Here is a 15,307-nt window from a genome sequence, read left to right on the forward strand (position 1 = left end):
AAGTGTAGTTTGTAAATCGCGTTTAAAAAGGTAACTCGATGACTAATCTGGTATTAAAAAGCCTTTTGTAGATGGTTAAATGATTAGGAAAAATCGCCAAGTGTGTCTGTTAATGTGTGTGTCTCAACGTGAAATGAGGGGACGCAGAAAATATTGGCGTGTTTGAAGAAACGTTTGTATATGTTTCAAGGAACAAGTAAAATAGAGTGAGTTACTTATCTTTTCAGCCCCCTTGTTCTCCACCTTTTATTGATAGACACATACCATTTTAAGTTGATGTACATTTGAATTCGAGTTTTTAATGTCTGGTACGTGTATGCTACTCAATTAGGGAATAAATTGTACAACTTTTCAATTTTTCACATGGAACGCTACCAAATTATATATATATATATTTTTATTTTTTAACCCACAAGCACACGCACAAACAATTTAGAGTGAGAGAGATACATACTCTACCATTTATACAAACACAACAACAACAACAAGAAATTCATTCAATTAATTGGGGAAAATAAAATTAAAAATATTTCAACTTTTTATTCACAATTTTAAACAGAGGTAACCAACCAGTTCTTTTCAAATACATCCCTCCCCCAACTAAAGTCAGTCTCTCTCTGTGTGTGTTGGTGTCCATTACAACAAAGTAACTAGTGCGATAGAAACCATTAGCCACCACGTTAGTCACCATTGTGGTTATAGATATACACCGAGGCTAATTGCAAAACAGATCTCCACTTTCACACTTGTGATACATCCAAGTTTCTAGTCTACATCAGTTGCCTATTAGCGCATCACCCCTTGAGCCAGAACATTTCTTGTGAACAATATATTTTCAAGGAGACCAAAAATCAACGAAAATACGATAAAAATTTAGTGCTACATCGTTAACAACAAAAGGAACATCTAGTGCATGGCTATACACCACAACCATTTAATTGAACTATCATGTTAATTGAAAACTCGGAGAACGAAAAGTATGTCAAAGCCATCAATTTTGGTTGTTACCCAAAAAATGTATTAAAATTTCAAGACAGTCAAGACTTGTTTCAACAATTGGTGTTTATAGACTACCAGTTGAAGTTACTAGTACAAAATGAGTTTTATGGCGAAGAGTTATCATCAGTACAAGATATAGTCTCCTCGAATGATGGAACTTACTCACCAAAGGAAAAATTAGCTCAATTGATAAACTACACATCCTCAATCAACTCAAATTATCACAAGTCAACAAGAAGCTATGAAAGTAATTTATATTACACGGTATTGATGGCTCATTTACTATTTCTTGATGGAAATATTCGTGAAATGAACAAATTGCTCACATCAATCAAAGTGACTTTTCAAGTGAGCAAAAATCTTAATGTGTCTACTAGTGTCTTTGAATTTATTCAGTATTTGACAGCTAGATACTACGTCTTACTAGGGTTGAGTAATCAGAATGGGTTATCAATCTGGACTGATTATTTAAATTATTATACGAAACCATTTTCTAAATCTCAAGTGGCCGCAAATCACTGGTTGGACTTGTTACTTGGTAATGTTGCTATTGTATTAACTAAAAATCGTACTATTCAGTTATCATTTGGCAACCAATTGACCAAATTACCATTTTTCAAAAATAAAGTGGCGATTATCGCCTTAGCTAATTTTCTTTTACGCCCAGAAAGTGCTAAACTCATTAATAGAAACTTTAAACTGGAATATACTGAGTTCTTGGTGGTTGATATCAATGAATGCATTCACCTGAGAGTTCAATTTCCGGATGCCAGTGATGAAAATACTCAAGTTAATGACTTTACCAACAACTTGTACGAATCATTGAGTTATGTGCCATTCAACTTGGCCATTTTCAAGCCGTCATTGTCAAAAGAATTCTTGGTTGATGCTATGAAAAAGACATATCAAAGTAGAATTGTCATTTCTAATTTTATTTACACATTGATTGACTTAAATGAGTACGATGAAGCCTTGGCTGCATTCAATACATATATTGACTACTTGGAAAAAGACCAAGAGTTAAAAGGTGGTCACGTTGAGGACATTTTAGCCATTATTGACACATTCAGTACTTGTATCATTCATTTCAATCCACTCAAGTCATTTAAATCTAATCCAAAATTCAAATTCACCGACGAACCTATTGTTTTGCAACAATTACATAGATATGTTAAACAGTTGCAAGATTATATGGCGAAATTTGACGATTTGATTGATTTGAGTTATGATGATGAAAATTATGCTGGTGATAGAAACCCACTTTCATTTTTGTACCGCAAATACAATTTAAATGTGTTGCAATCAGACCATTCTCAATTTATCGAATTGATTTCAAAAGCATGGCACTCAATCGGTTACTACCACTACTACTTGTCATCGTGCGAATCAACTAATCAAAAAATTCTTGATGGCCATGTGGCACAAGTGTTGAAGAATTACAAAAACTCATTGATTGTCAATTCAACTGGTAATGTAGTTTACTTGTTCCATTACGCATTAGCCTTGGCAAATGTTGGACAATTGAAACCTTCATTAAAGTTGTGTAAATTTATTTTGAAACGGTACCCCGAATCGTTCAAAACGTGGAATCTTTTGGTGTTGTTGATTACATCATTCAACAATAATGACGACGATGCCAATAAACCAGCAAGTTTCAATGATAATATACTACCTGAAAATTTACTTAATGATGTTAGTAAGGCAAATGGTGATATAAACGGGATTGACCAACAAGTTGATAGTGGCTATATGCCACCAAAGTTGGAGATTAGAGAACCTGAGAAATTCATCAACAAGGCGTTAAATATTTCCGGATTGTACATCTTAAAGCACAAGGAAAGAGACATTAGATTGTCTACTGATGCCAAATACGAAATCATGCAATTGAAATTGACTCAATTGGCAGTATTGGAATCGATCCATGGATCACAATATATGATGGATTTCATCTCGGAGGTATTTGTGTTGTATCATGAACTTTTCGAAGTCTCATTTGATACATCTAACAACGGTGCCGGCTTTGCTTCATCACGAAACTTTGGTGCTAATGAAAAATGGTCACACAGACCAAGCTTTATTGACGCTGCTGAGCTACAAAATGTTGGGTCAACACGAGCACCACCAGCACGAGCTAGCTCTCCAACCAATGCCGCTTACTCTGTCTCCCACACACTGGCAAAGACTAACCCAATAGCTATGCAAAACGGCTCCGTTATTAACGAATCCAATGGCTCAAATGTGAAACGGAGCCACACGGTTGATCGATTAAGAAGACTTTCGAAATTGCCCAAGTCACTTCCCAATCCAATGTCGAGACCCGACTCGACAGCAAGAAGGGGCTCGGTTGTGTCGCAGTCATCGTTAAAGACAAGTAGTAGTGGTGGAGGTCCTGGATCACGTATTAAGAAGCCCGAGTTTTTTAAAAACGGCAATGATCTGAGAAATGGCGTACAAGAAAAGCCATTGTCGCCATCGCCTTCCCGTACCGGTTTACTGCCATCAAACGCTGCTTCTGTGGCAGCACCAGCCCCAGTGAAGCGTTCTATCCCTTCAGCACACCGCACTACTCCAAGGGATAACATTCTTGAACGTAAATTGCTTCAAGAGTTGTGGCTCTGGACAGCACGCGTGTTTTTGAAGAATGATTTATACGATGAGTGTGAACAATGTATCGCTGAAGCTGAGTCCATTTACGAACCCAATATCAAGACATTTATAGCTACGGGACAATTGAGTTCCAAGACCAAGAAATTCTTATCATTGCAAGAATATGAACGGACATTGGAAATTTTGCAATGCAGTGATAAATACAGTAGAATTGAATTTGGTTATGCCATCTTGGGATTGGCAAAATTGTTTCTTATTGATGATGTGTCGACCAAGAGTTTATTCATTTCGACAAAGGATATGGATGCGGCAATCATTAGATTGAAGAATATGTTAGAACAGTATTCTTTGAGTTGGCCAGTGGGAGCCAACAATTGTGAAGTTTGGTTTTATTTGAGTAAGATTTATGAAATCATTGATGATAAGATTTTGTTGACGAGGAGTTTATGGAAATGTGTGGAGTTAGAGGATAGCAGGCCCGCTAGAAGTTTTGAAGTTTGTAATTCAAATATGTAGAGAAAAGAGTGTTTAATATAATATACATATATTAATAATGAGAGGTAGTATCTTTATAGACATTTTGGTTGTTTTGCGAATACGGCGTGCATACAGAGACAAACTCAACAAAGGAAAAAAAAATTACTGTGAAGAGGTTGATGAAAATTCAGTTTATTCCAGCAACTACCCGTTACGACAAACCCACACATGTCAGAAATAGAACCAAAGAAGATAATATACTGTGGAGTATGCTCATACCCACCTGAATTTTGTGAATTTGGCATCTCATTAGCTAAATGCCAACAATGGCTCCAATCCAATCACGCTGACCTCTACTCTAAACTCTACCCCACTGCCAATACCACCACCACCTCATCAGAGTCAACAGCAGCAGCAGCAGGAGGAGGAGGAGATCCTGTGTCCACCATTGCCGCAGCAACCTCATCGCTCTCCATTGATCAGAACAACAAGATCCAACAAGACTTAGCCAAGAAGCAACACAGGGAAGAATTAAAACAACAAAAGGAATTAGCCAAGAAATTGAGCTCGAAAATCATCATTAAGCGAATTGAAAGAAACAAGAGGAAACACATTATTAGTATATCCGGTTTAGAGGTGTTTAACATTGATTCCAAAAAATTGGCCAAGACATTTGCATCGAAATTCGCCACTGGTGCTAGTGTCACCAAGAATGCCGAGAAATTGGATGAGATTTTAGTTCAGGGTGATGTGAGTGATGAAGCAAAAGCGTATATTGAGGGGTTGTTGAAGGAACAAGGGTTGGAGGATGTCAAGGTTGAACAGGTTGATGATAAGAAGAAAATTAAGAAAGCTGCGGCTGCTGCGGCTGCGGCTGGCGGTGCTGGTGGAGATAAAGGAGGCAAATAAGTAGGAGATGTATAGAGTTAATGCAAATTAGATGAGACGATGTGACTTATAATCTAGACATTGTATTATATTTGTTATAGAGAGAGCAGTTCCCATTAGCGTTGTTTTGTCTACCAAGTAAGCGGCTCAATTGGTCAACCCAACAGCCCATAGTTTGACCAAAAAGACCACGATGCTCCTTAATAAAAGTTACTTAAAATCCGTTCATTAGCATAAAGAGCCACTCTGACTTGATAAAATTATAAAATTTTCAATCGTGCTTAGTGGGTAGGACTTGTGGCGTCTTTTTTTACCCTTTCGCGATTCGATTCCCACCTGATGCACGATTCTAACTTTTGTTACTACATTCACTTTGCACTCTTTAAATAAAATATCATCCGTCGTTACTCATTACATCTTTCTTAGTACATGCACACGGTCCTAATACAGTTTTAAATAAATGCTTCTCGCATACACACACCACTCTCTGTGCTCGTAGATACACATTATTGTTATTTTCATTAAGTTATCAATTTCGATATTGACACCTTCTCCTCTTGCAACCCATTATCGGCAGCAGTAGCAGCAGCATCGACACCAGTCTTAGGCAACTTCAGCAATTCGCCATTTTTACTAATCTCCTCTTCTTTGATACTTAGGGAGCCAAAATTAGACACCGATCCCAGTTTCGGAATTAGATTTGATTCATTTGAAGTAGTGGTAGTAATAGTAGCATTCGCTGCATTTGGCACCGTTGATTGGGGGCTTGTTGTGCGAGAATGTGATCGTGTTGGTGAGCGTGACCTTGATCTTGAAACTGAGGCTGTGTTTGCTTCAGAACGAGTGTAAGCGCGGTCACGGTCACGGTCTTCTCGATACAGATTCATAGTTGCAGGTGTATTGCCAGCACTTCCAGGTGGGGATCTGGTTGACTGTTGTCCCGTGATTTGCGAAATGCTTGGAAGGATAGGCGATTTATCAGACGTTGCCAGTGGGCCACCTTTAGTACCGTCATTCGCCATTGATATTGGCGACAATACAGGCGCTGTGTTCAGCGTGGTAACAAACTCAGAATCGGACTTGATTGAAGGTGAGACTGATGATGATACTGATTTAGATACACTGATGCTAGGCACTGAGATAGGTGCGAGAGGGAGTGGTGGGAACCTGATATCAGTGTTGGAAGGATGCTGCTGGTCATCTCGTTGTTGCTGTTTTGGTTTAATCAGTATATTTTGCGACGCCAAAGTTGCTGCGCTGGCAGCTGTTGAAGTAATCGGCGTTAATGATGGCAATCGTTGACGTTGATTTTGTTGCAATGGAGACACTGATGCTGGAACTTTGACTGAGGTATCTTGGCCTGCTGATGATGATGCTGATAAAACTGAAGGCACCCTTCCACGTATTGAATTTGGCCTTTGTTGTTGTTGTGGTGGTAGTGGAATAGATGGCTGGGATAGTGGCTGCTGTGCATGTGTCGATAGTTGCACTGATGGCGTTGGTGTAGACTGGTGAGAAACTGGTTCAACACCTGCCAAAGTTGATGTGGGTGCATATACAACGGCACCAGTGTTGGTCAATACAGGAACCAATGATATTGGGCCATAAGGTGACTGCATTACAGCCGTAGAAGGCATGGCTGAGCTGGCGCCTGGTCCTGGTCCTAGACCTGGACCGATCGGTTGTTGCACGGTGATAAAAGAACCGCTATTGGCCATTAATGGCACTCCAGGTGGTGGCGGCGGTGGTGGTGCACCTGGTACTGATGCAAGAATTGGGCCGTTCTGCGATTGCTGTTGAATTAGTGGGGGGTTTATTTGCTGCTGCTGTTGCTGTTGCTGTTGTTCATCAGTAAGATTGTCAGTCTCTGATCTCTCCTGTCTCATGTTTTGATTATACTGAGCCATTCGTAAGGCACTTCTTGCATGATTATCGAGGTTCAAATAAGCACAGTGAAGCTTCCCCTTTAAACAGTTGAGACAGGATGGTAGTGTCTCATCACATTTTATTCTTCTCTTTTTGCATGTACCACAGCCAAGATGAGAATTGCGATGCTTACGGCGTGAATTTCTCTTTTTCTTTGACGAGAAATCATGCTTTAATTGAGCGTGCTGTTGCAGCAGCACCAGTTGTTGTTGTTGTTGTTGGTTTTGCTCTGGTTGTTGATTGAGTGCAGTTGTTAGCACTGGCGACCTCTTTTGGTATATGCTGGTGACTGAGTTATTGGGCGAGATAGTATGCGGTGGCTGCATATTCCCTTGGTTAGGAACTTGTAGCAGCGGCTGCGGTTGCACAAACTGTGTCTGTATCTGTGATGTTGGTTGAGATTGTTGCGGAGGAAAGGCCAGTTGTTGAGCAGGAAACGTTGGTACTATGGTATTTAAATGTTGTTGAGGCTGTATAAGAGGTGGTAATGGCTGTAGAGTTTGTTGTAGCCGCAGCTCTTGATGCAACTGACTAATGCTTGGTACCCCGGGAATAAATGAGACTTTTGGCTCGCTTTCCAACAGATTCGATTTTGAGTGTGTAGTTGGCTTTTTTGGTGGATCTGGGTTCTTTAATGCTCTTTGGTACACATCCATGATAAATACTCTGTTGTTTTGTATTTTGAAATGGTGATTAACGTTGCTTGAAGTTGGACAAATTGAAACAAAACTATTTCTTTTTGTCTTAACAATTGGTGACTGGTGTGTAGTGTAAGAGATATAATCCTCTTTCCAAAATGCTTTGTACTATGTGTCTCTTGGTAAAATCTAAAAGAGAAAGGCTAACTGACGTTTAATGAAGAAAAAAGGGCAAATGCTTTGATGCTGTGAATTTTTTCTTTGTTTGGTTTTAAATTTTTATGATTCGGCAATTTCCAATTTCATTTCGTATATCATTTTATATAAGACAAATAGAATAGAAACACAAAAATGGAAATATAAAAAAAATAAGAAAATAAAATTAAAAATAAAATAAAAATAAAACTTTCTATTTTTGTACTATGGAGATAATGACGTAAGGTGAAGAACACAGTTCGTAAGAGAAAGAGTAAGAGAATAAGAGAGTAAGAGATAACTGTATCTGCCATACAGCCGATTACCATGACCCAAAATTATTCAGTTAGTATAGTAGTACTCTCTGTTACTATGCTCTAACAACTTAGAAAAACAATTTTATTGTAATTTCTTTTCTCCCCCATTCAGGAACATTAGAAGAAGTTTTTTTTTTATCCGTAAGCGTAAATTTTTATTTTTTGTTACCCAACCACACCCATCGTCCAAATAAAAACAAAAAAGTATTTAACAATGGAATTTTACGATCAAGGCAATGCTTGTTTGTTTGTTGGTTCACAAAACACAAAAATATTAATAGTCAAAGGCTAAAACATGCCCAATCAACAATTGTTATGTATTACCTTTCGGTGTTACTGAAAGGGTATGCACATCGTTCCATTAAAATGCAAAGAAGGCAGAGCATAGTTAGTGTCTCTTTAGCCTTGGTATTTAGAACTTTGCTGTATTGAAAGTAATAGGGGTAATTTTTTCAGTACATATACGAGGCTTCAAGGCTGGAGAGAGGAAGAGAAAAAAAGTTAGTCTAATAGCAATCTAAACCAAACACAAGGCTTTTGCATTGCTTCGCATAGCATAGAGCATGTGGTAATGGACATTTTTATCTCTTATAACCGTGTCCTTCCTATTTTTGCTATTATGCAGAATATACGAAACGTATTTTACTTACTATAATTGCTCGGATCTTTCGTCTATTAGAGACTAACCGCTTACCCGTCTCTCTCTTACAATTGACAATTTTATTTATAAAAATAGAATAAAATAGAAAAGCACCGTCCTAGAACAGAGCTATTGTTCTAATGATGAATAAAAGAAGAAAGTAGATGTGCAGTTAGCTGTAGCAATACATATATAAGTTTTTTACCCTGAATTTTTTTGTTTTTGCTTATTTGTCTTATTAATTATTGTCTTCATTCCAGGCGAACAAACAGCAAAGTCGGACAAATCGAAAAAAGGTAGTGTACTATTGTACAACATTCCTTTGTTTTGTTTTTTTTTAGGAGAAGAAGAAGAAGGAAAAAAAAATTAAGTTTAAATTAAATTTTTCGCGCCCCTGAAAAAGACGAGGTAGACAGAGAACAGAAAAAGCAGAAGACGAAAACGAAGAGTTTGGGCTTAGAAGTCTTATTGTTCTCTCCATTCTTTTTCTGTTTTTTATTTTTTCTACCGAATTTACGCAGATCTTCATTTTTTGACTTGGACACGACATCAACATCATAAGAAAAGACAACCAAATAGAGCAAGCGCAATATGTAAGGTAAATTTTGGGTGGCGTAAAGGAGGTAGATATAGAACTATGATGTTTGAGAGGTCGGACTTATACAAAAACAAGGAGAAGAAAAGTTTATTAATATTTCATAATTTTTATCAACTGTGCATATCATATTGGAGTTAATAGTATACGAAAGTCTGCATAGCCACGAATGACACAAAACATGTATATAATAAGAATAAAAAACGGAAATGCGGAAATACCATAGACCCCTTTCAATTACTGACGTCCATTGCCGCTTTCTTTTGTTTTGAAAGCTTTTTAATTTGTTGGTTTGGGTAATTTTACTCTTTAATTACATCCCATTCACGTCGACTCGAAGCAAATTAAGTTCTCCCGCTGTACCCACGTTTATTGTCGTCCTCTTACTTCTTAATAAAGCCGAATCACTAGAAAAGCGAAATTTATTTTTGTGCAAGTGAATTTAGTCGCCGTGAGTAATTGTAACCATGTTGCAATGCGGTATAACCAGCATTGCATGTTCGGTTAAATAATAGTGTTTTGACTCGGGTCGGAAATGCTTCCAATCTAGATCAACATTTCCCTGAGTAAGTTGCAAGGGCCTGTTACATGTGCTTTACCAGGTCATCGGGCTAGCTCAATAAGCTACTCTGTGAACCAAAAAGAGGTGCATGGTTGATACCTAAGGTATCTATTGTGTCCGTGATTTTAATACCATATCGATAAAAGAACACCTTTTTGCAAGCTTTGCAAACCAAATCTTTGCCACTAAAACAGAAAAACTCTTATTAAAAAAAAAGGGTTCAATGTAATAATTGGAAAAAGGGATTACCTGACTTCATTTCCGTAAATTGTTTTATATAGTCCCTATTTATTCTCAGCGTCGTAAACCTCATGTTCGTATTCGACGCTACATAAAAGAACGACAAAAAGTATGCTTCTTAGTATAGGATAAAATGGCTTTTTTGTAACAACCAGCCACAGAGGGTCTCACTGGATTCTGCCCTTTGGCTGGAAGAAAGGGGGATCGTTGTCTAAATTCATATTTCTTGTAAAACAGAGTTGTTTCTTCAGCCAAAAAGATTGAAATCTATTTTGGTCTTACAATTTTTTTTCCTCTTTGCGATGCGTTAAAACAAAAATGCACAACCTAAGGGGAACCAAAATAATAAAACACATTATCTATATACGATCCTACGGTATGAGCAATGTACCGAAAAGTCCAATCTCGTCGAAAGCGGTAACTCCCTCCTCCTCATCATCATCATCACCACCACGTCTGCCATCCCAGCCATCTCCTCCTATGTCGCCATTACCACCACCACTACAGCTGGAGCTAGAAAACAATGAAGAGTCCTTACAGCTGGAGCAAAAACAAGAGCAGCAACAAGAACAACAGAAGCCACAGCCGAAGCAGCGTAAAGTCCAAACTGCTGAAGAATACGCCCACCAACTTTCGCTTTGGAGATCATCGGGACCCCAAATAAATACCGAAACGTGGCTTTACGAAGATTTGGACAAACTCAACCCAATAGAAAACAAAGTCGACAGTGCTAAACTTCTCCATGCTTGTGAAAAGGCGTATTATTTACGTGATTGGCATCATTGCCTACAATTGTGCAATTTGGGAGCCCGATTATTTGCAGTTGATTTGGATCAAGTAGGAGATGCAATGAAACAGGATTTGCAGCTGACTAATAGGCGAAAACGGTTGGGGAAGAAGCATGAGAGAAGTGTGGTTGACTTGTACGATATAAAGCAAAGATGTCTGAGTCGAATGAAGGAGAAAGACGCAGAGCAGGCTTTCGGTAGTTAATGCATTGTCATTACTAAATGGTTTACGATCGAAGTGTCTTTGAATATGTTGATCTCCAATGCTTCTTTGGGAAAACATAAAGAGCACCACCAGCAAAACTGCTGGAAGTAATGCTTTATATTGTGTTGCCTGCATAATACTCCTCTAGCACACCTTGTAAATGACCATAGTCCTCTTTTGATTAATAGATGAAATACCTGTCATCATACTCCCAGCTTAACTCATTGTATACTCTCTACATTACGTAACGTCTCTTGCATGCTTTCCGAGGCTCTGCAACTCTGCAATGGATGAGAAAAAACTTCAACACAAAAATAAAATTCTCTGAAAACCTCACAACAAAGTTCAGTCAACCACATTCATATATACACACGGTAGAACAACTCGCCCAAGATAAGCAACCCCAATCACTTCAGCAAAATGGATAGCAAATCTTTGGAAATAATAGCACAGTTTAAGGACGCTCTCATTACGAGAAACAAGCTAGGTCCAGACGGCGTTTCCACAAATTCATCGACAAAAACTGCAACAACGTTTGAAGCCAACGACACGCTTCCTATATATAATCGTGGTCTCAAGCTACTTTTCCAACATCCATCATTAGACAGTCTTAATAGTAAAGCAGTAGAGTATAATGGTGATAAATATACTGTGTTGACTAATCATTCAATAGAACGTGGTAATATGAGAAACAAAAGAAAGTGGAGTGAGTTTTACAATGACAGCAACGACAATAACAACGGCGTGGATGGAGATGATGCTGAATGGTCTGATGATGATGAATATGGCGATGAAGATCGAATCCACCCGTTGAAACAATCACGCATAATTGAATTGTTATCACCAATCAACCATCCACTGGAGCTCGTTACCCATCCAGCCATATCCAAAACCTACCAACTGAAAACATTGAATAAATTAGCCATGGAGCTAATCGAATTGATTGAATTCGAACAAAACAATTTAAATTGGTTAAACAAGTTGCTTCAAGTGTTGAATGGTGAAGATTGGTTTTACTTGTTGGAAGAAAACATTGGATTAAAAGATTACGATCATGGGCTAGATGAAGATAAAAAGAAATCGATTGCCAAGAAAAGGGAAAAGGCGAAATCAATCATAAGTCAAGACCCTAACACGTCAAACGACTACAAGAGTGAGGAAGAAGAGCAAGCTGACCCCTTTTTTGCATTACCTACCGCAGTGAAACGTTTTGAAACGTTTCAGGATCAGTTAGATGCTAAAGATGAAACAGGCGTAAAAGAGGAGCTTATCAATTATTTACAAGTCAGTATACAGAGACAACACGAGTATATTGAAAACCTTACCCAGTTGAGAAATGGTATGGTGCGGGCAGATCGATTAAAGAATGATCTTTACAAATGGGGGCAAGAAATGCACGATAAAAAGAGCTCGTGATACATGAGACTATACCTATATATAAGCGTATATGCAATATGCCTCTACGTGTCAAAAAATATTCAGTTTGTACAATTAAAAATTATTAAATCTATTTAAACCACCTTATTCATCTTCATCGAATTTTGGTGCCAAGTAGAATCGTAAGTATCCACCCACATCCAATTTAAATTCAAACAAAGCCGGGGTCTTATCAGCAAGCTTAACCGTGATTGTACTAGATAAACTAGCCGCTTTAATAATATCATTCAAATACTTCAACCCAAAAGTCAAATCAACTGGATTATCCAAGTGAACACTAACGCTCTCCTCAGGTCTGTCCATATCGGTGTAAGGCTTCAACACCACACTTCCAGTACCTGTTTCACCTTCACTAGTAAATTTAACTGAATCTTTAGTAACGATAATATTCAAGGATTCACTCAAGTTTTTCAAATCTCTAACAATTTTAGCAAATTCAGAACTAGGCATATTGATAACAGTATCATATTCCATATCATCAATCTTTAAAAATTCCGAATCGATATTCATCAACTTCAAACTATATTCACTAACTCTCTCCCTTTTCTTGTCTTCAAAAATGGTCATGACACTATCAGGACTATCTTCAGCCAACAAGGTCAAGTAATCTTCATTTTGACCACACTTGATGATTTTACTAAAACTCTCCAAGTCTATTCCCAAGGTTACATCTCTATCGCATCTGTATTCGCTGAATGCAGTTTGACCAACTAATAAGGAAACTAACAACACACGTGAATCGTCAACGGCTTGCACAGTGATTCCGTGTTCAGTACAGTTGAAGTTACATAATTTGACACAATCTTTAATTGAGTCAACAATTTTCTTTAATAATGTGGATTCATCAAACTTTCCTTCCAACATGATGATTAGTATTTGCTTAGATGTGATTGAGTATCTGCTTCGTAGATAAAAAAAAATGGAAAGTGGGATGCTGAATGTAAATTTTTTTTTATTTTGCAAAAAAGTGCTGACGCGTCGAGTTTTTTTTTATATAAACGTTATGGCAAAATTTCATTAACGCGTGTGGAGCGTGTGGAGCGCGAGAACCATCGGTGCTACAAAACTACATATCAAGTTATACTTTTGACAATATTGAGGTCTCTATTGTTATATGTACTATACATTACGGATGCATCACACAGCAATTGAGGTGTTTGCAAGGACATACTGGAATGAGAGCAGTATGTTATTATTGCATATAGTATTGGCCTATCATCACTTACAGAAACAAGTGCAAGCACATGCTCTCTTTACCATTTTGCATACTCGACAAACCAGACAGAAACTCTTTCATTTCCAAACGCTAAGCTGGCGGTAGGAACGCGATTCTTGTATGTGACTTATCGCTCAACGGTAGTATGAGCCTAAACGCATCATGTGTATTCAAGTAATAACGGTATAACCGCTTTGTTCGCAAAAACCCAAGGCTTTCATACAACTTCAAAGCACCTTTATTTATCACCTCCGTTTCCAACATAATTTCATCAGCATTGTCCTTGGCCATTTTGTCAACTGTCAATTTCACCAAATTGCTAGCAATGCCTCTTTTCCTATAAGTTGGGTCGATTACCAACATGCCGATATATCCCCTCGATCGAACTCCTCTGTGTGGCTCGAGCTTAGAGATTATGACACCAATGATATGATGCTTGTCTTTGACAGTAAAGCAGTATTGTGGCCAGTTGTTAAGAAAGTACCAGTAAACATATATCGAGTATGGCTCGGATAGGTGAGTTGAAATCAATTCCGATACACGTTTAAATTCATCCTGATTTTTGATATCGAATTGATAGTAGGGGAATCCATCGATCGTAGTTAGTGGGTCGGCCATTGTTTGCAATCTAAGGAAGTGTTAACTCTGATCAGCCCATCACTACACGCTGTTGAATAATTTTTCCTTTTTTTTTCCTTTCTCCTTTGAGAAATTTCTACCACAACTAAGATCCATCAGATCTAGGACCTAACCAAGCAGTCTTGAGCAATTGCACACAATTAATCGCAGCTACAGATGCACCATCGACCTTTCATTTCCTCTATTGTGAAACCATGTGTCAACTTGTACACCCAGGTTTGCAATTCTTGACATATGTTTTATTATATGCAGGAAAACTGAAAATGGGCCAACGGAGCACTGGGCCTCAAAATCCCGGCGGTTTTCGGAAATTTTGCTCTTTTTCAAGCAATGCAAAGCGTAAAACAAAAATAATAATAGAAACTGTCAGGTCCCGTGTTTACCCCATGTTTCGGCATGGGCAGTCAAGCTGAGTTGAGTGTTTTGGAAGTACACGGTTGAAGATATAGGTGGGTTTACGTGTGGTTACATCATGGATGCTTTGGTTTGCGACAATGCTTTTATACAGTACTCATTTGTCTTAGATTGATTTATCTCTGATGTCATTTGCTTGACGGGGCAATGAAACCCATACAAATATTTTTGTAAATACACAAAGCCCTACTGCGTCGAAAGATTTGGTGATGTTTCATTTTTTTCAACTTTGTCAAGGTTACACTACCAGATTTACCATAGATTCCCTGCACTTTAAAAGAGGAGCAATTATAATTCAAAATGGGGTGCAATTGATAGGCTGGGCTTGAGAAGGGAATATGCACAACAAGTAGACATCAGAGTGAATAGAGAGACGGGTAATCCCAATCTCAAGAGTGACTGTATTGCTGGAGCAGTAACTAGCGAGGTTTATCTTCTAACGTCCTTCTCTTGTCCGTAGTAGTAATGCATGTATGAGAGATCAACGTGTGATTTTGGTTTAGTGTAAGGAAATCCTGTATACG

The 15,307-nt window shown here is 38.1% G+C and overlaps 7 protein-coding genes across 7 annotated transcripts; 4 read left to right on the forward strand and 3 right to left on the reverse strand. All coding sequences in view use genetic code 12, as the record gives it.

The window, feature by feature from the left end:
* Nucleotides 1-948: 948 nt before the first annotated feature.
* CANMA_000892 (uncharacterized protein) lies at nucleotides 949-4,122 on the forward strand (the record flags this gene model as incomplete). The annotated part of the gene is made up of 1 exon (XM_051818291.1): nucleotides 949-4,122. One exon carries the CDS (start codon nucleotides 949-951, stop codon nucleotides 4,120-4,122), a length of 3,174 nt encoding a protein of 1,057 aa, XP_051673494.1.
* A 189-nt stretch (nucleotides 4,123-4,311) lies between these two features.
* Nucleotides 4,312-4,992, forward strand: CANMA_000893 (uncharacterized protein; the record flags this gene model as incomplete). The annotated part of the gene is made up of 1 exon (XM_051818292.1): nucleotides 4,312-4,992. The coding sequence occupies one exon, from the start codon at nucleotides 4,312-4,314 to the stop codon at nucleotides 4,990-4,992; it is 681 nt and encodes a 226-aa protein (XP_051673495.1).
* Nucleotides 4,993-5,492: 500 nt separating this feature from the next.
* On the reverse strand, nucleotides 5,493-7,553 carry ZCF21 (Zcf21p; the record flags this gene model as incomplete). Its single annotated transcript, XM_051818293.1, has 1 exon — nucleotides 5,493-7,553. The coding sequence occupies one exon, from the start codon at nucleotides 7,551-7,553 to the stop codon at nucleotides 5,493-5,495; it is 2,061 nt and encodes a 686-aa protein (XP_051673496.1).
* Nucleotides 7,554-10,462: 2,909 nt separating this feature from the next.
* CANMA_000895 (uncharacterized protein) lies at nucleotides 10,463-11,077 on the forward strand (the record flags this gene model as incomplete). Its single annotated transcript, XM_051818294.1, has 1 exon — nucleotides 10,463-11,077. One exon carries the CDS (start codon nucleotides 10,463-10,465, stop codon nucleotides 11,075-11,077), a length of 615 nt encoding a protein of 204 aa, XP_051673497.1.
* A 420-nt stretch (nucleotides 11,078-11,497) lies between these two features.
* CANMA_000896 (uncharacterized protein) lies at nucleotides 11,498-12,493 on the forward strand (the record flags this gene model as incomplete). Its single annotated transcript, XM_051818295.1, has 1 exon — nucleotides 11,498-12,493. The coding sequence occupies one exon, from the start codon at nucleotides 11,498-11,500 to the stop codon at nucleotides 12,491-12,493; it is 996 nt and encodes a 331-aa protein (XP_051673498.1).
* A 105-nt stretch (nucleotides 12,494-12,598) lies between these two features.
* POL30 (proliferating cell nuclear antigen) lies at nucleotides 12,599-13,378 on the reverse strand (the record flags this gene model as incomplete). Its single annotated transcript, XM_051818296.1, has 1 exon — nucleotides 12,599-13,378. The coding sequence occupies one exon, from the start codon at nucleotides 13,376-13,378 to the stop codon at nucleotides 12,599-12,601; it is 780 nt and encodes a 259-aa protein (XP_051673499.1).
* A 442-nt stretch (nucleotides 13,379-13,820) lies between these two features.
* CANMA_000898 (peptide alpha-N-acetyltransferase) lies at nucleotides 13,821-14,348 on the reverse strand (the record flags this gene model as incomplete). The annotated part of the gene is made up of 1 exon (XM_051818297.1): nucleotides 13,821-14,348. One exon carries the CDS (start codon nucleotides 14,346-14,348, stop codon nucleotides 13,821-13,823), a length of 528 nt encoding a protein of 175 aa, XP_051673500.1.
* Nucleotides 14,349-15,307: the final 959 nt, after the last annotated feature.

This window comes from Candida margitis (genome assembly GCF_024628925.1).
Source record: "Candida margitis strain CBS 14175 chromosome Unknown scaffold26, whole genome shotgun sequence".
Taxonomy (NCBI): Eukaryota; Fungi; Ascomycota; class Pichiomycetes; order Serinales; family Debaryomycetaceae; genus Lodderomyces; species Lodderomyces margitis.